At 40.5% G+C, this 27,810-nt stretch overlaps 1 protein-coding gene across 1 annotated transcript; it reads right to left on the bottom strand.

Moving 5' to 3' along the window:
• Positions 1-1,192: 1,192 nt before the first annotated feature.
• On the bottom strand, positions 1,193-27,598 carry MOSPD2 (motile sperm domain containing 2). Its single transcript, XM_056861795.1, has 15 exons — positions 27,582-27,598; positions 25,084-25,147; positions 18,477-18,632; positions 17,195-17,281; positions 16,189-16,343; positions 15,412-15,472; positions 13,488-13,526; positions 12,814-12,938; positions 10,862-11,032; positions 8,597-8,709; positions 6,630-6,726; positions 4,077-4,173; positions 2,942-3,071; positions 1,934-2,036; positions 1,193-1,327 (listed from the first exon to the last, which is right to left on the bottom strand). Exons 1-15 carry the CDS (start codon positions 27,588-27,590, stop codon positions 1,193-1,195), a joined length of 1,542 nt encoding a protein of 513 aa, XP_056717773.1. The 5' UTR covers positions 27,591-27,598.
• Between the last annotated feature and the right edge of the window lie 212 nt (positions 27,599-27,810).

Here is a 27,810-nt window from a genome sequence, read left to right as displayed (position 1 = left end):
ACATGGCCTATTTAGTACATTGCCTGAACACAACCAAATTAAAAAGGTTTAATGTTGTCAAAGATCACAGCAGCAGTTTTTTGATTTTCATATGCCATGACTACAGTTGGAGCAATGTACTAAAATTTCTGCATTTTTCAGGCAAATTTCTGTATCTTTCAGACTACCACTGAAATTCTTTCAAGTGATGTATACTGCTATTTTCACAATGCCTCTAAAGTACCTGCACCTTCTTACGTATCACATGATTTATAGCAAAGGTCCAAAAATATACTCATATCAGATCTATAATGCTAACAGTGGGCTTTCCACCAACACAAATCTCTTGGGCTGGCAGAAAGATCCTTGCGCCAGAGGAAAGCTCTGCCTTCAGTATTACCAATATGTTGGATCCAGCCCAAAATCTGAAACTTGACTATAAACAACAGTTTACGGCACTCTACTTGCTGCCCAAAGGTTACAAGAGATTGCCATCCATTACATTAGTGGCCCTTCAGTAAGAAAACATAGTTATGGCCCTAAAACCACTATTTCTGACAGAACAGAGAAGCAATCCTATTCATGGTGCAATAGTAGTCTTTCAAGAACAAGCTTCTAATTGGTATCTTTGGAACTATGGCAAGCATTTTGGGGGAAATATGGCTATAAGATTAACATCAGACTAAAACAGTTTGGCATAAGATAGCTGTAATAGTTCTGGAAAGTATGAACAAGATGCCCCCCCCCCCCAATACGGTTCTTTAATTTTGAATTGCATCACTGCATATTATGTACACCCATACACGTTATATACAAATATAGGAAAATCTCATTTATGTTATTACCAATTGTGTACTTACACGTGAAAAAAAATGTTACATTTTATGTACATAATTAAGTCTGGATACACGTTATGTGAGTTGCATGACAGAAGGAAAAAACTGTTGTGTTATAAAATGTCTTTAGGTCTAAAAATTCTTAAATTGTCCAGTGAAACTGACTGCTTTAATATGTTGTTGTTTTCCTTCCTCTCGAACCATTCAGGTCTATTTGCTGTTCAACAGCATGGCTCAGTCTTGTGATTTTCAGCTTTCAGGGAAGCTCATACAGATCTCCTTCTGGGCAGTTTCAGTTCCTCCAACCACTAACACAGTTCACTGCCCCTCTCACACTGAATTACATAGGCACCATTTACTGTACAGGGAACTGCTATTTATCTTAACAGGTAGAAACAAAAGGCAGCATTGGCAACTAGTAACAGCACTAACACCATAGTCAATTGCTGGAGCCAGACACATTGATCAATCCGTTCTTGAAGTCTTCTATTACTGTGTAATACTTGTGTTATCTGGGAAAGAAGGGGAAAGTATATGGATAAAAAAATTCTTATGAATTTGATTTTCCCCACCTTTTCTAGCTAGAGTTAGGTGCTACCATTCTACTGTTCCATACAAAACCAGCTATTTACCCCCCCCCAAAAAAACTGCAATGTTCATACAATGTGCCAGCCAGTTTCAACACATGTTCTCTACACACCAAATTAGCATGACATCTACAGTAATTCTTAATCACCTGCAATTACACAGGAATAAACTGAACAGAAATCTTAAGGAGAGGCTGCAACACAGAGAAACTACATTAAATCTTTTATAGTATACAGCAGCAAGAAGCAAAGGTAGTCTATAGCTAAACATATGCATTTAGTTTAGTTATTTAGACCCACTTTCAGTAGCATTTCCTTTGCCCAGCTTCAATGATATAAACAAGATGATTCTGTGAAATGTTCTCCTATGGTTGCTTGTTGCATTACCATAAATGCTTCTCAAATGAAGGGCCCCTTGACCTTGGGACTGACTATTGAGGGCAGTAAGAAGGGGGATCCTGAACAACTACAATGGGCTGCAAAGACTTTTCGATCCCACTTGCAAGCTATGTTAATATGTACAAAAGTTACCTGGTGGTGTAGATCTTCATTAGTTTTTGCAGGAACATTAAAGGCATTCTCATTTATTGTTAAAGTTGAAGGCTTGCTGCTTCCTATAACATGACATCTCAACCTGAAACATAAAAAATATACATCCGTGATGCTTAGTACACTTATAGAAGCCTGCTCTATAATTCTTCCTACTCTGAGCCTCTTCCATTGCATGGCTCTGTTCTCTATCAACATCTGTTTCATATATTCAATGATGCAATCTTTGCTTCCCACCCCCACCCCTCTTCTGCAGACAGAAGAGTAGCACCTACTGAAGTAGTTTTTGAACCACAGGACATCTGCACAGGTTGTATAACAAGCTGCTGAGGAATCATCTAGCACAACAGCACGGTGATCCCCATGGAATGTGGAGAATACCAGGCCAGGAACCACTAACATTGACTAGCTAGGTAAGGGATTGCTAAGGGAGGAGACAGAATCAAACCGGATGTAGTTAGGAGGAAGAGTCTGGGATGTATGAAAAGGACTCATATCATGCTGCAGAGTGACGTTACCCCACCTTAGCTAACAGGGTATAAAAGAGAAGACAGAATGGGGAAAGAGTATTCAGGATATGCAGCCAAGTGCAGAATATGCAAGACAAGACTTCATCCCAAAGAAACAAGGGTGGTGAGGAGAATCTATTGTCCTTTCTGTGTCTTTTCCATTTAATGGACATCCATAGCTTCATGGCAGTGGATCAGTTACGTGTGTACTGGAAACTGTCTAAAGAATAACATTTCCAAAGTGCTTATCTACTCTAACAGCCTCATACTGTGTGTGTGTACTAATCACCAGTTACATTTCAATTTTTTTTAATCTGTGCCATTCTGAAGTACACACTTACTAAATGTTCACCTGCCTAAAAGGAATGAAAGTTTCATCATCTTCCGCTAAAATACACATGGAAAACATCCACATGTGTGACCACATTTTAAGTCACATTGTAATTTGAAGGTATCCTCCAGGTCAGCAGGAAATGCTTACCTGTGCTCCATCACTTTGTTTCTTGGAACTTCTTTCCAAAACTGAGCCAGTTCTTGAGTTCCTGTCCCAGAGCACTGATCCATTTCTGCTGCCATAATCAGAAAGCGGTCTTGCAGGGAAGCTGTACAGCCTGCCCAGAAGATATTAGTTACATGTCAATTTTACCTCATTTGGATTTAATTAGTACTGAAATTTAATACACTGGAAATTATGGGAAATTAACAAGGGATAAAAACTGTTAGCAAGTCTTCTATCTGCTCTAGCAAGCTAATTTGCAAAAAAGAAGAAGAATGGGAGAAGAATTTAGAGATGGAGTATATTTAATATATTGACAGGACCTATAGATAATCCTTTATTTGTCCAATTAATAGATCACAAGGAGAAGGCAACGACTTCTACTGAACACTCTAAAAAGCAGAGACTTAATTTCCCGTGACTTATGATTGTGCACTAGGTTGTAGGAATGAAGAATAATATATGATTATTCCCAAGGGAATAATGCCTCCTGGCCCAAAGCATTAACACAGGAGGCTAGTTCCCAATGCACTTGAAAATATTATTGTACCATAAAGCACATAAAGAGGTTCCACAACACAAAAAATGCATATTTGCTTACACTCTTGCAAGATCAGAAAAAAACTGCAATTAAGTCTCCTTCAAGTAATTTAAAATCTCTCTAAGTTATGTTGTCAAGCAAAACCTGGCCACAGCTGCCTATCCAAAACAGGACATAACTAAAAAATGCAGAATTTTAATCAGCATGTTCATGCTTGGAGACCAAAAGTGAGCCACTTGGGAATTAAAAAAATGGAAGTTAAAGATCAGCAAGAAGAAAGGCCAGTAATGGAGTTAGCAGCATAAAGTAGATTGTGAAATTGGATTCTATACAGAATTGTGATTAAGAGCAAGCCTATATTCCCTTCTCTATTCCACTCACTGCAGAAAAGAGTAAAAGATTGTACTGGGAGATCAGAACTGGACAGGCCCTTGGGGGCAGTGATGGAAAGGTGGCTTCAACAGGACTTCCTTCCTAGTACATGTACATAGGATTGCAGACATGGTGAAGGAAGTATACCACAGAACAGTTTATTTCACCAGTGAACTTTTGTTTACAAACTTTTGCTTTCTTACTTACCACCATGAAGAGACACTATTATATCCAGTGATGTGCCTGGTTCACAGCTGCTGTTACTTGGCTTAACTCGGTACTTATCAGGAGCAGTTGTTCTCACCTAAATACAGGGCAGCCATATTAAAAGCTCTCAGGTTTCCAATTAATTTTTTTAAATTTCTTTAATGCTTGCTTGGTAGTCTGACTTTCAACATTATATAAAAAACATATTAAAATCGGTCTTGCTTCACATTATACCACTTTTGAAATGTCTGATCTGGCTCCTGACATTCTAAGAACACTCAGAAACAAAGGGTCTTAGTTCCAAGTGAATTTACAACTGGTGGATCCATCAGCTAAATCCAAGTACCCTGGCCTAATTTCTTTGTAGGCGGGGCTGTTTAAATGTTAACAGACTTACAGCCCATTCCTGAGATTCGTGCCAAATCTCCATAGGAGGCGGCATAACCTGCCCGCCAGAGTAAGTGCGTGTAATCACACAATTACACGCACTTACGCTGGCGGGGAGGGTGGCTCCATTGGCTCCCAAGCGCCACGGAGCCGCATCTCACCCCTCTGCCGGCATGTCCTCTCCGTGGCGCAGGCCACACTGTACACTGGCTGTACACGGGGGCATTCCCGGGGCAGGCCAGGGGGAGGAGCTGCCGGTTAGACAGCTTCCTATCCTGATTTGGCCCAGTATGCTGGCGCCGGGAACAGCAGTGCTGCACCTGCTTTTTAGCAGGCGCAGCCTCGTTGTTCCCTATGGGGCAAAAGGCCCTGGTTAAACAAACAAACAAAAAAAAAGCCGCAAAATGGCTTTTTTTGTTTAACGGTATACGCGAAATGGCTTAGAAGGAGGCGCTCCTGTGCCTCTTCCCTGCCGTCAGCTCAGGAATGGGCTGATAAGAACATAAGAATGCTGCATCAGACCTTGGCCCATTGCCCAGAGTCCTGTGAACCCAGCTACACATTTGGGCAGGCATGGGGCAATCCATGGCCTCTGCTGCCATTTTGGATGAGAATTCGGCAGGCCTGCAGAGCAGCTGCACCATGGGATCTTGCTTCCCCCCACCCATGCCTTTTCGAGTGCTGAAACAGCCCCCCATGACCATTTTGTGGATCAGGCCCTCATGACAAATTTTAAACCGATAAACTGTCATCTAAAATGGTGACAGTGGCCATGGGCTGGCTTGTGCCCTCCAAAACATGCAACTTGTCTCTGTTTCTAAGCAGCCAACTAGATGCCTCTGGAAGCTGACAACCAGGGAAGAAAGAGGATAATTGTTTCCCATTTGTCCTCAGAAGCTTGTTTTGCCTCTCAGATTTTTCAGAAGAGTTACATGTGAATAAACAGCTGATCACACCTTATAGTAATGAATTCTAAGTGAATTTACGTTGTGTGTGACTTGTATTGTGATGAAAACCCTTTTTGCTGTTTGTATGCTAAGACTGTCCAATATTTCACTTCACAGGCTGGTCATAGATTATGTAAGCTTCCAGGATTTGACACATTATCTGTCTAGGGAAAGGCAACGGAGAACTAATTTACACTCGGCCCATTACAGAGAAATTTCTGCTGGTTTAACACCTCTTCACTCAACCCTAAAGGCACGAAGTGCAAAATCCCCATGATCCTGGAGAAACAATACTTTTGGTAGGGAACATTTGCATAAGCTCCCTAAACTTGTACTTTGATTGGCCAAAGATGCCCTCTTTCCAGGAAATTCCTAAAATAAGGCCTTTATCAGCTTCCAACTACGACTTTTGGAAAACTTGGCCCATCTACAAGACAGCTGTTAAACCCAGAGAATCCCCATAAGTTTAGAATTAGCTAGAAACTGTATTTTTTGTTTTCTGTATGTTTTTTCCAGTTTCCCTCATTTGTCTATCTCCATTTCTGGTTAGAATAAAATTTTAAATATTGTATCTAAGCCTGTAGGAAAAACTCAGTACAAAAAAGTCTTTCAGGGCTATCTGTTCACTTCACACTACAGTAATGTTCAGGAAAGGCTGATGGGGAAGCAATTAGCCTTGCTGAAGGGATTGGAATTCCTGATTCTTCCTAACAGGGACTTTACCCAAGAACAGTCCTGAATCTCAGTGGCTAAAATGTGAGAGGGAAAATCAAGGCCACAAAGAGTTAATCCCCCAGATGGTGGCAGTTCTACTCGACAGAAAAGGATCTGAAGGGATGGCATATTGGCATAAAGCCTCTTTACAAGCAAGCACACCACAGCAGATCCAAATCTCCTTCACAAGTATTTCCTTTCCTCTGCTCTGAACTGATTCTCTTTGGTCACTCCTTCTCTTTGGTCATTTCTCTTTGGTCACTCATTAACTGTAATGTTTTCATAAAGTTCCACAGGTACCACTAGAAACTGAGGGAGATGAAAAAGTTAATGAGATCATGATTCTGCAACTGAAGAAGCTACTGAAAAATCTCTAAGTTGTAAAGACTGAGATGAAAAACATGAATAATTTTAGTTACTGGGCACAAAAATGCACATGATCTGAATAAAAAATGCAAAGTATTTTTAGCCACATTAATTACAACATCAACAGATTATTATTTACCTTAAAAGCCACTGTATTTTTAGTCACATTTGTTAGAACGATCAAGCATTTCTTTTCTCCTGTTTCTTTGGACCCAAAATGCAGTTCTTCTGCTGGACTAATGGAAAATAAACAAAGCAAAATATTTTACATTACAGTCTTGCAAACTTCCAGGCGTTTCTAAAAATAAAGTTGTATTTATAGCAATCTATCAGTTATTTAAGGCTTTAAACTGATCCTTAATCCAAGGATAAGTCTGCAAAAGCATCTTACACAACAGATATAACAGTCCTCCTTCTCACTTGCCTTGAAAACCCCCTTGCATATTGAAGAGTATGCCATTTTTACAAAAATGTACATGTATTTGACCCTAGTCAGTAGGGACATTTCTTCCAGTGGAAGATGGAGGCAGAAGCAATTTTGCCCAGTTTCTTCCTTTTTACTGTAGCACCCCCCATCATGGTTCATTTATTCGTAAGAGCTCCCTTCCTCAACTCTAATCAGCAGGATTCTTTAAGTATGCAGGGGGAAAGGGGAAGAATTGCTTCCACAAACGCCTTTTGGCTTACATGTCCAAAGCATCCCAAAGGTATGTATATTTTGAAGGTGCTTAATATGAAGATACACCACTGGTCCACCTAATACAGCACTGCCTACTTGCGATACAATAGTGGCCCTAACAGCCCTTCATCCCAAGATTTTCAGCTGATGATTGAGATTAAACCTGAGATCTGATTTTTGTGTATAACTTGCTTCAGCCAGGGACCCTCATAAATATTGAAATAGCAAAGCCTTAAGGATGATATTTTTCTTTCCACACATATATCTAGGCAAGGACCTGCTGCTTATATTTTTATTCTACACCAGAAATATCAGAACTTTGCATGTTATGACCAATGGCTATCATTTTTATACAAGGACTGTGGGTGTGTGGGTATATACACACACAGACACATTATGTTATGTTGTACATGTTATAACCAGTGGGTATCATATTAAACCATGCACACCAACTCAGAAGAGTTAGAGAAAGCATTAAAATGGTAAGTGTCTGATCCAGAAGAAATCTTAAGATGCTAGAACATTAGCTCATAATTAGAACCTTCCCTACTCCTTACCCTCCAACTCTAACAAATTTTCAACATCCTAAGGATTTGAAAATGCCTTCACACATCATAAGTTCAAGCAATATACATGACACGACTCACAACCAACACCTCGAGGAATGATGGGTAATCCTTACTTTTCATAAGAAGTGAGCAGAAGCTATGACTTTTGCAATGAAACTCTCATTTGTTTTACATTAACAATTTACTTACACACACACTAGAGGTACAAGTTTTGAAGTTTTAGTGGGATGTACATAGTTAAATTAGGAGTTTGTGGTCCAGTAGATCTGCCTTACAGGTTTCACAAGCACTTGATGTTCTCCATACACACTATTTAGGAAGACTTATACAATTTCATTGGACTTGATCATCTAACAGTTTTCCTCGTGACAGATACACCTTGACTCCCGGAAGCTGCAGACAATTTTACAGGTATTTCCCTAAACGATGCAAATTAATCTACTAATTAAACTGAAGAAATTTGCTAAATTTGTACTTGCTTTTAGTTATGTAGTATCCCTTATCTCTACTTTGGCAATGAGCACAATTGTATCTTGTAATAAAGAAGACAGCTCTTTAAGAATGAGCTCTTCTTCCATTCATCTGCCTGCTGCAAAAGGCAGTTCCTGTGCTCTTCACTCCTAGCAGTGGAGAGGCGGTGGGGATTACCCTTTGCCCCCAAAAGGCCAAGACAAAAAAATGATAATCAACAGACTTTGGGTTGCTGTATTTGTGACAAGACCTCAGAATCAGATAAAAGTTAAGTCATTCTTAAAAAATATGAAGTATATAGTCCTTTCAGTTCTGATAAACTGTAAGATGTGTCCAGCTATTAAAAGTACGACAAAGCAGACATCATTACTATTGTGTATAATTTACCTGATGTGCAATAAAAGTCCTTTAAAAGTTGTTAGTGCCTTCTTGGCATTTTTTGCTTTGGAATCCACTTTATCAGTCTCTTCTGGCTTAGGAATTTGGTCTGTGAAATTTGTCTAATCAAACACAAACAATTGAACAATAAAAAGAAATGCAAACAGTTATATATATGTACTTTGCTCCTGTGATTTTTTCTCAACAGTTAACTCATTGTTTCATAACAAAAACAAAGTATCCCTGTTTTTGTAGAATATGAATATTTTTGAACACTGAATTTAATGGAGTTGCCCAGGTCTCTTGTCCTCTCCTCTTCCTTCCATCCTATTTTCTACCCCATGTCAAAAATAATTCCAATTCTGCAAAACTCTAAATATTGCATTTTGAACCGCACAAGTTACCCATATACATACAGATGAACTATCTACCTAACAAATAAGAAAGGTATTCAGTGACTGGATTAAGAAAATTGGATGTTTCAGTTACGGCTTTATTTCAAACCAGATCACAGGCCAGTTAAGAGTTTAGGATTATTCATTGTAAAATGCAGTATGCACTAATGGTGATTTTCAGATCTACTTTTAACTCAAAGGCAATAATAATTACTTAAAATATTTCAAGCCATGCTTCATTAACACGTCATAGTTTCCCTCAAGAGAAAACTACTTAAGGGAGAATCAAACTGGCTTAACCTTCCCCTCCCCACAACAGACACCCTGTGAGATAGGTTAGGCTGAGAAAGAATGACTAGCCCAAGGTCACCCAGCTGGCTTCGTGTGTAGGAGTGGGGAAACAAATCCAGTTCACCAGATTAGCCTCCACCGCTCATGTGGAGGAGTGGGGAATCAATCCCGGATCTCCAGATCAGACTCCACTGCTCCAAACCAGTGTTCTTAACCACTAAACCACGCTGAGAGAGACATTCTACTTTGTAAAACTTGCGGGTGCCCACCATTACGAAGAGTGTGGTGCGTGGAGTGAAAGGGGGACATACATACTGGAAGTTATTAAGCAGAGAAGGTATATAGACACGCCTCTTCTGTGGAGAGCAAATCTTGCTTCTCAGTGCAACACTGTACCCAAGCGCAGTTTTTTATTTTTAATACTATCCTCATGCAAGTGGCAGCAATCAAGATATACAGGGGTGGTGGAGGGAGAAGGAGCCTGACCCTGGTTACTCCAATGTCTAGGACAGGTCTTTCCATCCTTTCAGCCTTGCCTCAGATTTAATGACTTTATTTGGGACCATGGAACTTAATGGGGGGCACAAACAGAGCCTGCCCTCACCACTATAGCCTCACCTTGAATCATGCTGGAATGGAATGTCTACACTTCGAGCTATGTGGTAGGCGTTATAGTGCAGAAGTGGGAAGTAATATCTTCTGAAGCAGACACATTTCTCTAGGAGCTGCACAACAGACCCAAACCAATGCTCTAACAGAGATGCTGTCAGTGTTGCAATATAGTGAATACAAACTTGAAAGATGCTGAATATATACTCTCAAGTGAATAAGACTGTTGAGCCATTGGGGAACAACGTGAATGATACAGGTATAGTGTGGATACCAAATTCAGGGACTGAAGTGTGACATCTATATAAGCAGCTATGGCATGAGAATTTTTGAAAGGATTAAGACCAACGGTAAATGGTGACTGAAGCAACTGCAGCATAGCTACTCAGAAGACAGTGACATATTCAAAGTTCAGGACAGAATTACCTTCTAGCTAAAAAGGATACTCTGACTGCAGAACCTGAGCTCAGATTCTGACAGGACAGAGAGGGCTTAGTCAATCACTCCTAAACTTAACATTCAAAATAAGATTTTCACTTTGCTGGGTATCCTCCACAAAAATGAGATAAAGGAGGAAAGAAAGCAAAAAATTTAAAAAATGACATGCATAAAAATGACAGGTTGAAATTTATTTCTGGTATCCAAGTAAGACAGCATTCTGTGCAAATGACAGCAGCTCAGTTCCAAATGAGCACCAGTTTTACAGATCAGTTACAGAACAATTCTAAGCATGTTTATTCAGATGCAAGTCTCACCCCAGTTGAGCTTTCTAGTAAGCGAGAGCTTAGGACTGAGCCTAATGCTAGGTCTGGCTTAATTAATTATGACAGGAGAAGAAAAACTAAACCCAAACAAAAAAACCATACAATTGTTTCTCAGAATTTATTTAGCTTTCTAAGATCAACAGTGATATTTAAGATTGCCATGCTACAGAAACATTCTATCATTGTTTTATATGTTTCCCTCAGTTCAGGGATACCTTTTTGGAACTGGACCCTGGTTCTTCATTAGAATCTGGATTCTCCTTGTTCTCCATGTCTGTCTCTTCTTTGCTTTCAGTTTCATCTTCACTTGCAATAGGTCCGTTTTCACACAATGGAGTTTGAAAATCATCATCCACCAGGGGAGGGTAACTATACTTGAAGGTGTCCTATAGAATAAAGCAGCATATGATTCAGGCATGCAGAATCACCATCTACCCAACAACGCAGAGAAGAGCTATCCTTCCCCTGCTTTAAGAACCATTTTGGGTTTGATTTGTACATTCCAAGCAAAATGATAGTGTTGTGTCTAGCTTATTTAAGGATTATAAGAAGTTACAAATAATTCAAAATATTATACCCGGTCATTATTGATTATATAGCCTAATTTCAAAGGCATACATGTATTATTGGTCAAAAGCGTCTACCTCAAACCACATTTGATTTGCATTTGATCATTTTCCATTATCACACAAATGTTAAACAAGGGAAACAATCCTTCCATTGGTTTGTAGGTTATTTTTACCCTATGAAATTACTGCTTCCACTTAACAGACTTAAATGGTACAGTACAGAGCAGGAGCAAACGAGGTATGAAGCCAGAATGCTGTTTTATACTTTCACTGTAACTATTTCCACTGCTGAAGAACTAAGTCACTATTCTTGCCTCTTCAACAGCAGAAACTGATGTCTCAAAGACAGAAAGCAAAGCTCTGGCTATGTGGAGAGTTCAAGTGTGTTGCTCTTGCCTTCCCTGGTTTGAAGCCTAAATGTGCCTACACACCAGCTACTGCTACCTTTCAGTTTCAATGAAAGAAATCAGGTGGTCAAAGATAAACTGAGTATGGGACTGGGCTGGTAGTGAAGCCTAAGGAAGAGCATTAAAGTTGGGCACAAAGTGAAAGGAATATAGAGATTAAGTTTAGATAACTACCGTTCTTAATCAGGTCGTCATATGTTTCTGCCAGCATGACAGCAAAACTGAAATAGCTATCTATTGAATGTCTTTGACAGGAATCCATTTAAAAACTATACCTCACTTATTGAAGTGCAAAAGTGCTTTAATGCTACTATTTAAGTAGAGGTGGGCTGTGGTTTGCAGTGTTTGGGCCAAGAACTGGATTGCAGATTCATCCATTTCTGTCTCCATTAAGGATTTGTAATATCTAATCAAGGACTTTTGCTCCAATTATCTTGAGTCAAATTTCATGGAACCTTGACAGCCAAGAAAGAGTACTTCTCCCCATTTTTCCAGTTTCTGAAGATCAGACAGTGATGGGGAAAATAACTGTAGTGCACATTGGTGCACATTTCCACAACCCTTGAGAATCAGAGATCATGGAAGACCTACACCCACGTGTTGTTACACAATAAAAGAACAAAAGCACCCTTCTAACTACCTTTTGTTGCAAAAAAAGATGTTTGGAACATGTAAAGAGTCCTTTAAAAGTGACTTATTTTTTATTGCTTCATTATTCTAGTACTTTTCAAGGGATCCCCAAATATCAGGGCATACTCCTGGTACTTTAGAGATCACATTCTGCCCTTCTAAACCAGTCTAACAAGGGGATGGGCAAGACAAGATTCAATTAAAAAGATCCACCCTAAGGATTTTGCAATCTCCCTTGCTAAAAATAAGCATATTTTATTACAACCCTAATGTTACATAAATACACATGCACTATAAAAGTAATTATATACTGCATCTTGCAACTCTGCTCAGCTACAGGGAACCTGTTCTACTGCTGCAAGGTGTCTCCTACCAGTGGAAGAGCCTCTGTCATCAGTGGGATGTGCCTTGTGCTGACTGACAGAATGTGCTGCCTTCGGCAGAGGTGAATAATAGGATACCTAACCATCTCAGATGTATGGTTAATTCCATACATTATCTGCAAAACATATTGTTAGCAAATGCACTAATAAGTCCTGACACAGGACTTAATATACTTACAGTTCCTCCCATATGAGGTGGAAGATATTCAGCACTGATATACTCTTGGACATCATTCTTATTGACCGTTTTCAGAAAACCTACTGCATCTGGACCAAGCCAGCTTTTCACAAGTTTAAAAGCAGCTGGATAAAAATAAAATTGGAAAACATTTCCTTTACTCACACAGCTCACAATGCACGTTTTTTGATTAATCACAATAGTAACTGTGCAATAACTCTAGAGTAACTTGGCCAGGAACTGTGAGTACTGTTAACAAATAATGGACAACATTTATGATGGCTTGGATGCAATTTAGTGCAAAGGGAACAATCCTTGCAACAGAAGCAAGCTTTCTAGTCTCCAACCTCCCACTACCACCTATTGTGCACCCTGGAGAACATGTCAGCAGATCCACGGAACCCTCGGATCCCCAGAAACAGGAGGGGTGAAGAGAGGATCTGGGAGGTGTGAAATTTGCACAACCCTACTTCTTCAACTGGTACTAGTATATTTTACCAGTAGAAAAAAGCCAATTCTGAACACTTATTTCTGTAGCAGATGTGCAATTAGCCTTAAAAAAAATGAAACTGGCATTTATGAATTAAGCAGGTTAATGGATTTATTTTACATAATTTATGATTAAATCGGTTTTGCCAGCCCCAAGCTTCAGGAAGTTAAACTTTTAAACTTACCATTCATGATCCAGGGCAATTCAAAGATCACTATTTTTGCTGCAATGACAAAAGAAAAGTGGACAACCCAGTTAGTTTATACATACTGCCCTTCTCACTAGCTAGTAAGCCATGAATGCTGTGCTGATAACTCATTTAAGAGTTAACTTCTTTTAAACAAGAAACTCTTTTTCCACTTTCATGTAATGGGCATACATACATGCACACACACACACACAGAAGGATATTAGTAGTAGTAATGGGGAATGGAACCTGAAAGGAAAAAGTCTAGAATTTACAGTACATACTGGATGCTTTGTAAAGCCACACACTTCAGAGCTCAACAGAGATGTTGCATTTTAAGAACTGCAACACAAGACACAGTTCCATGTAGATTACATCTACGGTGGCATATACTCATCCCAATTAAAGTGGCTCGTGGCACATGAAAGCACTTTATAGTTGATGCATAAACACACAAGTTGACCTACTCACCTTAGTGGAATAGGAAGTACCTTAATTACAATTCTTTGCACTCCCTCCACTGAAACAAACAGGGAAGCAGCTGTGTGCATGCATAATTATAGGAATGTTTATTAGTAGCACACACAATTCAGATCAAGTTCTCTTCAGGTTAAAATTTTTAGTACTGCTTGGCTTCCAAAGGAAGTTACTTAAACAATGTATTCGCTTGCACTTGCCCGGTTGGCCTTTCAGAGTTCAAACACTTTTTTTTTTAAATCATGAAGAACATATATTTTTGCTCAGGTAACTCTGTTATGCAAGGAAACAGATTCATCAAGTATATTTGCAGAACAGCAAACTCTGAAGGCCCTGACCATGATAGCCCAGTTTAGCCTGGTCTCATCAGATCTTGGAAGCTAAGCCGGTTCGGCCCTGGTTAGTATTTGCATGGGAGATCGCCAAGGAATAACAGGGTTGCTATACAGAGACAGGCAATGGCAAATCACCTCTGAATGTCTCTTGTCTTGAAAACCCCATGGAGTCGCCATATCTGGGTTCCACTTGACAGCAACCCCTCCCCCCGAACCCCCTGGTGACATGATGATACCTGATGATACATTGCCTGGCGCCTGCTTGCTCTTGCTCTGAGGAACCAGGATTGCAAAGTACCATACAGCAGAGTTATTTTGTGCAGTAAATGAGTGAGCAAACCCAGGTATCAGAAAGAGAGGGTTGAGACATCCTTTCCACTCTTGTACATTTGCTGCTCATTTTACAGACACAATCAATAGCTTAGATTTGGGAGCTATCAGTTAAAGGACAGAGACGTCAGACTGATCCTACAGAATCAGAGATGCTTAATGCATGGTGTGGTGGTTAAGGTTTTGGACTAGGACCTGGGAAACCCAGGTTCAAATCCCCACTCATGTCAGGGAAGCTTGCTGGGTGACCTTGGGCCAGCCACACACACTCAGCTTTGACCCTGGCTTGTATTTGGATGGGTGACCTCCAAGGAATACCAGGGTCATGATCCAGAAGTACGCAATGACAAACCACCTCAAGATGTCTGATTCTTTGAAAACCTTATGGGGTTTGCTATAAGTCAGCTGTGACTTGATGACCAAAAAAATCCAATTTCCATTGACTAACATTTAATCATGTGCACAAGCAGGCTGTAAAGCATTATGCCATTTATGGGTTAATTTGTTTCTTTTGGTGATAAGGATATCTTGGGTGCTGCATTCAGAAGAGAGGAGATAGGTATGCAGCATGAAAGCTGCAATCATTTCAACCCTGCTCAAGAAATATAACATGCATATAAACACTAATAGAAAGCTACCACCCCATCTCCAACCTTGCTTTTTCTAGAACATTAGCTTTGCTCTTTTTTGATATACTATATTTGGATAAAATAACTTGTTTTCTGCCACATTTTCCTTTATATTCTAGACATATGGTAAAACAGTGCTATCATACTTACTGAGATAGTTAGGATAGTAGACTTTAAAGCAGCTGATGATGTACCGGACAAAATCCAAGTCCTGAAAAAGAGACACCGTCTATCAATTTAAGCAAAAATATTTAAAACCTATTAATAGACAACTTTAAAAAACTGTCTAAGGTAAGAAGCACACTGACATATTATATTGTGTGACTGCCTGCGTAGTCTGCACTAAACCCTCTTCCAAACATCATTTTAAAACATAGTTAAGTATGTGCACTTTGGATTGGGGGAAAAATACACGGAAGTTACTTGATCTTTGGACATTCAAACTTGACTGATCACAGATCTTTGAGATGTTACTTAATTTACGATGAAGCACGAAAAGTGAATCCGGAATGTGCATCAGGATGGGAACAACTCTACGGAACACGGTGACCTGGCTGGAAGCTTGGAGGGGCTGCCTGTTCTCTTCCCAGGGCTAGCAAGTGCTCAAGTGAGTTCTGAGAACAAGGTCTGAAAGCCTGGAATTTCAATGGGATTCAGCTGCAAAGCAGAGGTTATGGTTGCTGTTGCTTTCTGTTATGTCAGTGGTTCTCTTATACTAGCTTTATTAAACACTACTAAAGAGCTGGTTCTGTCTGTGATTTATAAACTGGTTAACCCAGAGCACTGAGTTTTATGCCACTGGGGAATGAACTCGTCTATAAGAACTTTCGCTAAAGGGCATGTAGAACCTGCATGTTCATGACATTTCCACCTGAACAGCAACTTTCCCGACATGCAATCAAAAAAGAAACAATAAAAAATGCTTACCATGTTACTTAGTCCAGTTTCAGCCATGTCAAACACCACAGTCAACGGCTTCCCATGTTCCCTCCTGGCATAGCGCTCTAACCAAAAAGCTACCAGTTTCTTTTTCTCAAATTGTGTTTTAGCATCTTTTGTATGAAGTTTCACTCTGAACCAAACTAATGGGAGAAAACCCAACATACATAATTATGTTAATTCCTTCCTTTCAAACTAGAATTTTTGATATGATAATTTTTCAAATAAAAGAGTATGTATAAGATAATGTTTTCATGTGTCACAGTTTCCAATCTTAAGAAAAATGAGCAACACATTATTAAATGTGAAACCATCAAAAATTCCCTTGGCACATTACATTTTGCTTTAAGTGTTCATGACATACATACTGAGACGGAAGCAAGTAATCCAAGGTTAGTAAGCCCCTTTAGGAGGGTCCTTTCTGCTATGAAGTAGCCAAAAGAAATTTTGTATCCATTTACATATGATCTGAGCAAACATCAATTTCCTAATGAAGCTCAGGCTCTCTTGGGGCAACATCCAGTTCCCACAGCAGTAAATGAATCAGGCCTACTTATTTCAATGTAATTGGATTGTACCATCAGGCAGTCTGGTTAAAAAAAAACAGTGAATCAGATGTCAGCAGAAAGATTGCAATCATTAGGCAAAAGTTGGAATCAGCACTCATATTAAAGTCAAAACTATATAGGTCAAACTAACAGGAATGCATTCAGACCTCATAAAGGTGTAAAGACTTCACGTTTCATATACTGAAGGCATCTTCTCTTAAATAAGATCTTATGTAACCCACCAAATTATTTTTAACTGGTGCCTCTTCATAATGTAACCTCGTTAGGTGTTCTTACGTATTTCAGTGTTGCCACGTTTCCCACAAATGTAGTCCCTATAGCCTACTTCTCTTGATACCTGAGTTTTAGTTTCCTATTTGGAAACTACTGCATTTGGCAAAAGGACACAAAATGTCCTTTTACATGAAATGGCAAATACAACTTACATATTTTAGAGCCTTCCTTATCATAACCATGTAGATAAAGGGCACCAATTTCAAATAGCCACTTTGGAAGTGAAGATTCTGTCAAGTCTGCAAAAAGACAAGATTTATTAAAATAATTTCAATCATATTATATCCATCTCACAATATCTCTGAAGTGAAATTAAGAAAACCTTATGTATTTGTTGCAAAAGGCTGCAAAAAGTGTTTGTGCGGGGGGAGGATTTCTTCCACATCCCAAAGTTTAGATGCAGAACTGCGCTTCACATTCTGTAAAAGAGTATTTTAGATCCCCAAATCTCTGAAACGTGGGAAGGAGTTAAAAATCTACAACTGCATCTAATAGGCCATGAGATCACAAAGTGGGCCCTTCTCCAGCTGTAGCCCTCTGCCCCCAGAATTCAGGGGACACCCCCCCCCCGCCACAGCAACAGCACTGGACATAATGCAAGGCTGTGAAGTGTGAGGAGGGAAACTGTGGAAGATCACCCTCTCTTCCAGTAGTCCTTCCATCAGTGGAAAATGACCACTGATATAACCCATGATTATAAGCCTATTTTGATTCCCATGAGACAACAACGGCACCTCTGACAATGGCTAGATTTAGCCATTAATTCCAAATCATTTGGAGCTATGTGAACAAAAAAAAATCTGAACAGGATTCATGCTCATTTCTCTATCTAGCAACAATGGCTTAAGCAGGCCCTGCAAGGCAAGGTGCCAAATAGGGAACAAGACTCTGTCTGCAAGGCCCATTTATGTAGCACCAAAAACTATGGTTTGATCCTACATCTAAACCAAGTCAGAGAGAGAACAAAGGCAGGGCTGCCACTCTAAACACGTAGTTCTATATAATATGCAAGAATCAGATTACCATGGGAACCGAATAGAACAGAGTAGTCTATGAAGACGTACCAAAGACAGTTGGTATCAGTGAATACTGGAAAAGTGTTAAGTATAAGGAATTATTTCCAAGCAGAGACTTTTGTTCAGGCTTAGTCAGGTGGTCTACAGGATTTATGGCATTATTGCTTCTGTATAGCTAGATATATATCCATATGCAAACGTGTATATTTATTCAACTCCTTGTCCTCCGCTGATCATACCACTTGATGCACTTGAAAATTTTAGGACACAATTACATTGGATCAAGCATTTTCTTATGTTATTTGCAATAATTCAATAGAAGCGTAGTGATGTAGTTACCAAGTGTAAGTATATATGATGTAAGAAGCACTCCAGTAAGAAGAGTGATACAATTGCAATTAGAAACCAAGCATCTTACCATGAACTGCATACTCCTTCCTCCACTGAAAGCTTTCATCAATCATCTTCAGTGTTTCGTCCACCGAATCATGTTGCCAGATCAGGAAGTTTTCAACCCAGGAATCATCTTGCTGCAATCTCTCCACATCTCTTGAATCATATTTATCTGATTTTGCTGATAACAAAATATAAAACGTGAGCGTCTGGGACACAAAGCAAGTTTTCTAACGACTTAAGGAGTAGTAAAAGGAAAGAACCGTAACTTATGAGCCTATGCCAGGATCGGCAAAGACCTGATGCTCCTATTTTACAAAATTTCATATGAAGTTTTACAACACTAAGGAACAGGATGGCATATATATATTAAGAAAACCCAATGTAAGGATAACAATAGGATGTGTCAATCCAGATCCACTCAATCTCACCAAATCCCCCCCTCCATACTACAGCCCGTCCCATGATTCCCAGAACAGGTCTTTCGTGGGAACCCCTTTGTCACCAGCAAAAAATCTAGTTGGATTTATTTCAATACTTTTTAAAAAGTCCCTACTGAAGTGTAGGCACACTTCCTCACAGTGAACAGAACCTTCAGTGTGGAACCAATGTGTTTTAGACTTGGTTCACAGAGGCAACATGACCCTGAAGGTTTTTTCACACCCCATCATATGTAAAATCTACAAACTAAGAATGTGCATGAAAATTCCAAACGAAGATACATGAAAATATAGAATCACAACATTTAGATTACATATACTCCTGCATATAGGAGATGGATAAAATATTTCATAAGGAAACCAGCAAAAGAGCTGAAGATAATCCACCAATTCTTGTAGGTTATCCGGACTGTGTGACCGTGGTTTTGGTATTTTCTTTCCTGACGTTTCGCCAGCAGCTGTGGCAGGCATCTTCAGAGGAGTAACACTGAAGGACACAGTGTTACTCCTCTGAAGATGCCTGCCACAGCTGCTGGCGAAATGTCAGGAAAGAAAATACCAAAACCACGGTCACACAGCCTGGATAACCTACAAGAACTGATGTACTCTGACTGTGAAAGCCTTCGACAATATAATTCACCAAGTTTACATAATGTGACACTATCAGCATGAATCTGAGCAGCCTACAATACTCAAGAATGAGTTGTGGAGCAAATTTCAGAAAAGAATTCTATGTTGAGAAATAAGGTAAACTCTAAGTGTCTAACATTTCTGTTAACTACAATAATGTACAAATATGAAGATTCATATTCAAAATTACGGATCACCATCTCAGTGAAACATTTAGATGTCACTAAATTTGGAAGTAATAACATACAGCTCCCTTTCCCCTATTTTCCAAGCATCTGAGGCACAACATTAATATTATACACCTGACTTCAAATAAATATAAGGGTAGAATCCTTTAAAATGAAGCCTATGAAAATTTAGGGTGTTTCTTTCAACAAGCAACTGTGGGAGCACAAGTTGTCTATGGACTTTGAGGATGTCCTACTTGCCAAAACCTGTGCAAAAGATACTCGTGGAACTGACTGTCCATTAACAATTTTATTCAAGCTTCTCAGAAGTCCTCATCAGAAGTCTCTTGAATCAATGGGTACTGAGCAACCAAGTACAACTGCACTGTAGCTTGCTGACAAACACAAGCCAATGTTTTTCAGAACCTAGTCTGCCAAGAATAAGCATGCAAGAACCCCGGGGGGGGGGGGTCAGCAAGAATGAGCGGTTCTCCATAGATCCCAATAAACTTTTACCATTTATTTGAAAGTACTTCAGTAATCTACACAGTGCAAGCCTTTCTAAGCAACTGTCACCAATTACTATTGTCAAAATGTTCCTGATGTTTCAAAAACTGATTTGAATGTGAACACCCATGACATAACTAAACTCAATGAGGAAAGAAAGAGCATAACTCCCAATCAGTAACTGAAAGCAGGAAAGACCATACAAGAGAGACCTCAGAGTCCAGGGACTTTACCTCTGAAAGGATAAAAATAGTCTGGAGAAATAGTGCAGACAGAAACCCCAAACACTGCAGTTGTTAGTGTGGATTCATTTAAATAACACGATTGCATCACGTTAACACTCACCAACTGACAGCCTCGGATACAATATCTCTCCCATTTGTCAACTCAGGGCCAAACTAGATAAGATCCAGGGATACGGCTGATGATGTTTCTTGTACATTTTAACCCAGTTTGACTGTTGCTGCCGCCGACATTTTAAAGGCAAGGAACACCTCTTTTTTAGACCTGAGAAGCAACAGTGTGGTGCTCTAGGGGAGAGATGAGGGTATACCTTGTGTCCTCGGACCCTTTCCTCTGCCCAAGAGAGGGAGGGTGTGTGTGATGTGCAGTCAAAGCCCTTACAGCTTCCATGAACCAAGAAGAACATGCAGAAGAACTTGGACTACAGGCATACTTGGACAGAATACTCAATCCCTTTTAACTCAGAACTATGTACAACTCCAGATTATCTACCCCACTACTTCAATATGCAACTTACTTTACTAGAAACAACAATTCAAGCATCTTTAAGGTTATAGTATTGATAGTCACCAAGGGCAAATCCACATACATATAAAACGAGCACTAGCGTGAAAACAGCTAGCCTCTTTCATGCTTGTGATAGAAGGAAATTAAATCAGGAAAATTTCTAAGACTCTAGTGTAAAAATGGCATATGCTGTTAGGTAATATCAATCGTTATTACATATATATCAGATTGCCTTAGAAGCATTAAATAGTCCTTGGTTAGCAATCCCCATGTAATAGAAGATGCCTACTTGAGGTAGGCTTCACAGGCAAAGGGAGAGAAGAGGGTTCTGCCCCCTCACAGTCATTTGTGGATATAAATCCCTTCCCATCGGACAGAGAGAGAGAGGCAGGCAGCATCACACATAAGCCACTACCCTTTAAAAACAAGGGGACTGTTAGAGCAAATAGGCTGCCTCTGCCCCACAGGCTGGTTATGAGGATGGAGCGCAATATGCGTTTGATGCAGCCACCTTCCATTAAAAAGAGGTGCTAATAAGAAAGGGGATGAAAGTTCCTACCCAGGGAGTTCTACCTGAGCAAATGTAGCTATGGTAGTACCCTGCCTTGAGGCCTACCCGGTACCAACTGCAGTGGCACTTTGGTGCCAGGATAAAACACATCTGTTCACACAAGCAGGAAAAAATATCATCCTTAATGCATGATTGCTCCATTTTCTGGTTGGTTGAGGGAAATCAAACAGTGTCTCCACGTGGGACAGTGTGATCACCAAGTGTCCCCAAGCACCTGAAAGCCAAGTAGCCATAATTAGGACTGCCAACAGGCCTGAAGAAAAGGGTCCTGTCCCTTGAACAGGATGCTATTTACCTCCATTCAATGAAGAGCTTCAACTGCCCTTTTCCACACATAAAGCCTCTATTAAAAGGACAGGACACTTCTCCTGGACTGTTGGTCACCCTACTCATAGTTGCTTATTAAAATTCAAACAAAATACAATATTGCATGAACATTCTGGCCTACAGCACATAAACCTTAAAGAAACACATTAAAAACAGAGATAAAAGAAATCCCATTCAAATGACTTCTGGAAAAGGAGCCTTTAGTAGTCAACAAAAAGCCTATAATAGGGGCTTCAATAAGTTCAATAAGCAGGGATTTCTGCAGGTCAGGGGTGGCTACAAACCAGGCCTTTGCATGACCCTCAACCAAACCTACATGCAAAATGCAGGCTTCTGTAACAGAGGTGCACAGCCAGCCTCAAAGTACTGGGAGAAACATGTGACAGCAATTCAAGTACTATGGACTATAGTTATTTAGGGCTGTTGAGCGCAAAACCTGCACTTTGTATCAAGCCCAGAAATATACTGAACGGCAGAGCAGACAACACCACAAAATAGGCTTAACGTGTTTATTGCAGTGAGCCCCCATTAACATTCTAGCTGCTGTTTTCTGAACCATCTTCAAAGGCAGCCACACAGAGAGCACACTAGAGCAGTCCAATCTGGATGTTACAGAGGCATGTGGTATTTAATACTTTAATTAGGGATCAGATTATGCACATTATTCTGAGGATTTCCTCATTAAGCAGAATGAGTTCAGAAATTCTTTGAAGCTGGCAGAGGTTTAAAGAAACTAATGTTTCCACATAATGACCTTAAAAATATCCAGGGGCTGGATACAATGGCTACTGTACATTACATATTATTAAGTCTGCACATCTGCTGCAACTTTCCATGCTAGTGAATGCTATATTAAATGCAATAGTTTTAACAAAGACAAGTAGGTACAAGCCAGGGTGTAACAGAAGCCTCTAATTGTTGATTTACTTTCCCACTACAATTTATCAAGATTCAAAAATTCTTACATAAATTAATCTACCTTGGTTATTAACATTTCTTGATTCAAGGTGCATGGATTTTAAAAGTGGCACATTTAATGCCTTCTGTTCCACCTTCAGACAAAGAATAATAATCCAGTTACAGTTTCCACTCTGATTTTTCTCTCTTTACACAAGAGCAGTACCAACAGCATGTAATACTCATTGTTTCAGTAGACTGCAAATGAAAAATAGTTAATGTCATCATTTCTTTTTTCGAAGTGTGGCCTGTTAAGGTGAAAGGCAAACCAAAGAGGTTTTTGGCGAGCAGAATTACCAAAGGGGAAGAGATGACAGCAGAGGACACTAAGGAAGCTAGCAGGAGTGCTGCAGGCTGGGGACTAATGGGAAGTGTTGACCAGATCCCCCCCCCCCAAAAAAGGAAAACGAAAAGCCATGATGTGCGAGGCCACAGTCAACCCAGCAAAAATGCTTCCATGTGAGTGTGGACTGTTGAAGTCTTATACATTCACATGGTGCAAGTATCACAACCTCACATGTGGTGAGAAAAGAGATGGAATGAATGGCAGAAAGGAAACAAGTGACCAAGATCAATTCTTGGCCTGGTTATAACAGCCAGGGAATCCACAGAGGTGGTAGAGGATTAGAGTGAGAGGCAATTCCATCTACTCCCCACAGGGAACAAGTTTTTTTGACAGAATATCCAAGGATATTCCAGCTGTTAAAACGGCAGTAATAAAGAAACAAAGGTGTTCATATAATATTATACAATTCCTCTCTTCTAACCAAGCAAACGGACACCCTGTGAGGTGGGTGAGGCTGAGAGAGTGTGACTTGCTCAAGGTCACCCAGCTGGCTTCGTGTGCAGGAGTGGGGAAACAAATCCAGTTCACCAGATTAGCCTCCACCACTCCCGTGGAGGAGAGGGGAATCAAACCTGGTTCTCCAGATCAGACTCCACCGCTCTTAACCACTACACCACGCTGGCTCTCTCTTTCACCTAAAAACAATCCTTCCAAATTGAAACATATTTTGGTTTCAATTCTCCTTCCATTTCTCAACAACATACCAAGCAGGCACATGATATCAGAAGTTATTTCACTCTTTTAGACATGAGACATTCATTTGCCTTACTGTCACTGATAAGAATCATCTCCAGGCAAAGAAACTTTAGGCTGCAGTTCAGCTAAATTATACCCCGCTGAGATCAATGGGGCTCTCTTCTAACTATAAACACTGATATAACTGGGCTCTTTTAAGAGTTGGCTTTTTTCCATATGCCACAAATTACTATGATAACTCTGTGTGAATAGGTGGGACTTATTCAGATGGTTAGGAGCTACAATGAGAGAATCACTGCAGTGATCTGCCAAATTAGATGGGTGGAAGAAACTGACCCACCTTCAACCTACTAAGCATTCCCTTGGAACAGATGTCCAATTAACAAAAGTATCAGGACATGTGAGAGCACATAGCTTTCTTCTTACTAAGTAGCTGATTAGTGAAGACTTGACACATGCCCTGCTGGATAGCCTGAAATAGAGAGATCATTTAACCCTGCAGTTGACAGCAAAGAACAGAAAAGCTTCTACTCAGAGAACAGCTAGCATGAACAATCAAGTCCTCAACCAAGAGATGGTAGAAGACATTCTTAAAGTCATAGCTCAGTTTTACAGAAGTTACAGACAATAGATATAACCTGAAATCTCTACATATAAGGCACTTTGTTACACACTTGTACTTTTTCCTAATAGTAGGTTTCTCAATAAAACATTTTAAAATAATTTTTTTGCTCAGAAGTGAGTGGTGCAATTAAAGTCAAATATAAATAAATGACTCTCATTATATAGATATACACGAACAGATAAAAATCCAAAAGCTTGCACTGTAATTTTATTTCAATTATTTCAATTCTCAGCCCCAGTAAAAACATGGCATAATAGCTAATTAATTAAGGACAATTATTACATTTGTAGACCTAATAAAAAGTTTCTTTTTATAAAGACCTCAAAGTCTGCCTTACAACTGGTAAAACCAACAACCTCAAGGTAAAAGGCTTCATATCCAGTAGATAAGCACAAGCAACAAAGTACCAGGGTAAAAGGATGGCAAAACATTAGACGGAAACATCAAAATTCAGTTCACACAATTATGTTGTCATCCCCCCGCCCAGTTTTCAGGTATAACAAAGCAGTTCCATTCCAAAGCACAACATCTATGGCTAGTGGTACAACTCTGCCAATAGAAACAGCTGCAAGCCATCCTGGTCCTTTGTTTTTATATACTTTTCAGCAGTACCAACCTGGGACGAATTCAGTCTCAAAACGCTGTCTGGTCTCACTTATTAAAACAGCCCTGTTTCCCTGCTGAGAAACAAGAAAAGAAATATAAGTCAACCAAAGCCAGATGCTATGCCAAAAATGTTTGTCATCCTCCTACATACATAGTGGGTTCTCACAAAAGGTAAGAGGTCTTCCTTACTCCTGGTTCTAGTAATTACAAAATTAAAACCAGGACTAGATTTTCCATTCCACCATCAATTATTGACAAAAGCTTCACTAGTACCATAGCAGTAAGACTCATTTCCTGTTTCAGACTTAAGATGGCAACTGGTTGTCAAACTGCAAAGGTCTAAACTCCAAATGAAAGTAACCAAAAACACTGTGGAGGTGTGATAATTGTACTACAAAAAGAGTAGCAGAACTGAGACCCAATTACAACACTCTCTTGTTGTACAAAAAGAGAAATTTCTAGAAGGGGTGTTTTATAAGAGGTTTCCCCCAAGCAGAGGTGACTCTTATGGGCAGCTTGTCAACAGGAGGATTTAACGAAAACTTCTAGGAAATGTCCCAGGACAGTGATGAAACCCAAAGCAGCTGCAGTGTGACCCTGTAGCAGCCAAACAAAGCAGACATCCAGCAGCACCTTAAAGACTAACATAACTTAACCCCAGCATGAGTTTTGTGAGTTAGCACTCAGTTCCTCAAGTGCAGTTATCGTGATCTCTGACTCACAAAACCTCATGCTGGGATAAGTCGTGTTAGAGCTTAAGGTATCACTGGATTTCCGCCTAATTTTGATGAAATCCAACTTTTTCATGGAACAGTTTTGAGGACTATTGCTCCAAGCCAGGGCCTCTGAAGGCCTTAAATAGGTTTATTTTTCCTTCAACAGAGGACACCTGCGGCCCACCACACCTTTGTAATGTGAGGGGGGGAGGAGAAGTACTGCCTCATTTCAGGGGGCTCGAGTAGCTGACCTCCATTCCCTTTAGGTCTACTTTGATATTCTCCTGAAATACATCAACCCATTTCTCCCCAAACAGGGTGCAATGTCAAGGGGCAGCAGACACCTGAACTCTCCTTCCAGCGTGGTGTAGTGGTTAAGAGTGGTGGTTTGAAGCAGTGGAGTCTGATCTGGAGAAGCCACAGCTGTTCCAAGGGAATGCTTAGTAGGTTGAAGGTGGGTCAGTTTCTTCCACCCATCTAATTTGGCAGATTTACTGCAGTGATCCTCTCATTGTAGCTCCTAACCATCTGAATAAGTCCCACCTATTCACACAGAGTTATCATAGTAATTTGTGGCATATGGAAAAAAGCCAACTCTTAAAAGAGCCCAGTTATATCAGTGTTTATAGTTGGAAGAGAGCCCCATTGGCCTCAGCGGGGTATAATTTAGCTGAACCGCAGCCTAAATATTGTCAAAGGCTTTCATGGTCAGAGTTCAGTGGTTCTTGTGGGTCATCCGGGCTGTGTGACCGTGGTCTTGGTATTTTCTTTGCTGGCGAAACGTCAGGAAAGAAAATACCAAGACCACAGTGACACAGCCCAGATAACCCACGAGAACCAACGCAGCCTAAAGTTTCTTTGCCAACTAAAGCCAACTCTTAAAAGAGCCCAGTTATATCAGTGTTTATAGTCGGAAGAGAGCCCCATTGCTCTCAGCGGGGTATAATTTAGCTGAACTGCAGCCTAAAGTTTCTTTGCCTGGAGATGATCCTTATCAGTGACAGTAAGGCAAGTGAATGTCTAATGTCTGTGTGTTAAGTGTCGTCAAGTCGCTTCCGACTCATGGCGACCCTATGAATGAAAGTCCTCCAAAATGTCCTATCTTGCTCAGATCTTGCAAATCGAAGGCTGTGGCTTCCTTTATTGAGTCCGTCCATCTCTTGTTGGGTCTTCCTCTTTTCCTGCTGCCCTCCACTTTTCCTAGCATGACGGTCTTTTCCAGTGTCGTCTCATGTCGTGACCAAAATACGACAGCCTCTAATGTCTAAAAGAGTAAAATAACTTCTGATACCATGTGCCTGCTTGGTATGGAAATGGAAGGAGGATTGAAACCATGGAAATGGAAGGGGAATTGGAAGGAGGAAATGGAAGGAGGATTGAAACCAAAATAGGTTTCAGTTTGGCAGGATTGTTTTTAGGTGAAAGAGAGAGCCAGCATGGGGTAGTGGTTATGAGCGGTGGTTTGGAGCGGTGGAGTCTGACCTGGAGAGCCGGGTTCGATTCCCCTCTCCTCCCCATGAGCGGTGGAGGCTAATCTAGTGAGCTGGGTTTGTTTCCCCACTCCTACACACGAAGCCAGCTGGGTCACCTTGGGCTAGTCACAGCTCTCTCAGCCCCACTTACCTCACAGGGTGTCTGTGGGGAAGGTGTTTGAAAGGCGGTTGGGTTCTCCCTTAAGCGGCAGAGAAAGTTGGCATACAGAAAAAGGCCAACTCTTCTTCCTCCCTTCCCCCGTCTAAAGAGACAGAAGTTAAATAAATGCACCTAAAAAAATGGTCCATCTGTTACTTACCTCCGCCATGGTCCTGCCTGCACTGACTGAGAAGCGAAGGGACGGGGACGAGGGCGCGCGCCCGAGAAGAAAAAGGGGGGGGAGGAGGAGGAGAACCGCGTGACCCTGACTGGGGCAGGAACCGATACCAGCCGTGCGTGCGTGCGCGCGCCACCCAGTCAAGCGCGTGCGTGCGCGCGCGCGCCACCTTCCCCGGCCGACCACAGTCACCCCTCCCCAGAGCCTCCGA

Source organism: Euleptes europaea, chromosome 16 (assembly GCF_029931775.1).
Source record: "Euleptes europaea isolate rEulEur1 chromosome 16, rEulEur1.hap1, whole genome shotgun sequence".
NCBI classification, from domain to species: Eukaryota; Metazoa; Chordata; class Lepidosauria; order Squamata; family Sphaerodactylidae; genus Euleptes; species Euleptes europaea.
The sequence above is the reverse complement of the archived record's forward strand: the minus strand, read 5'-3'. Positions and strand labels throughout refer to the sequence as shown.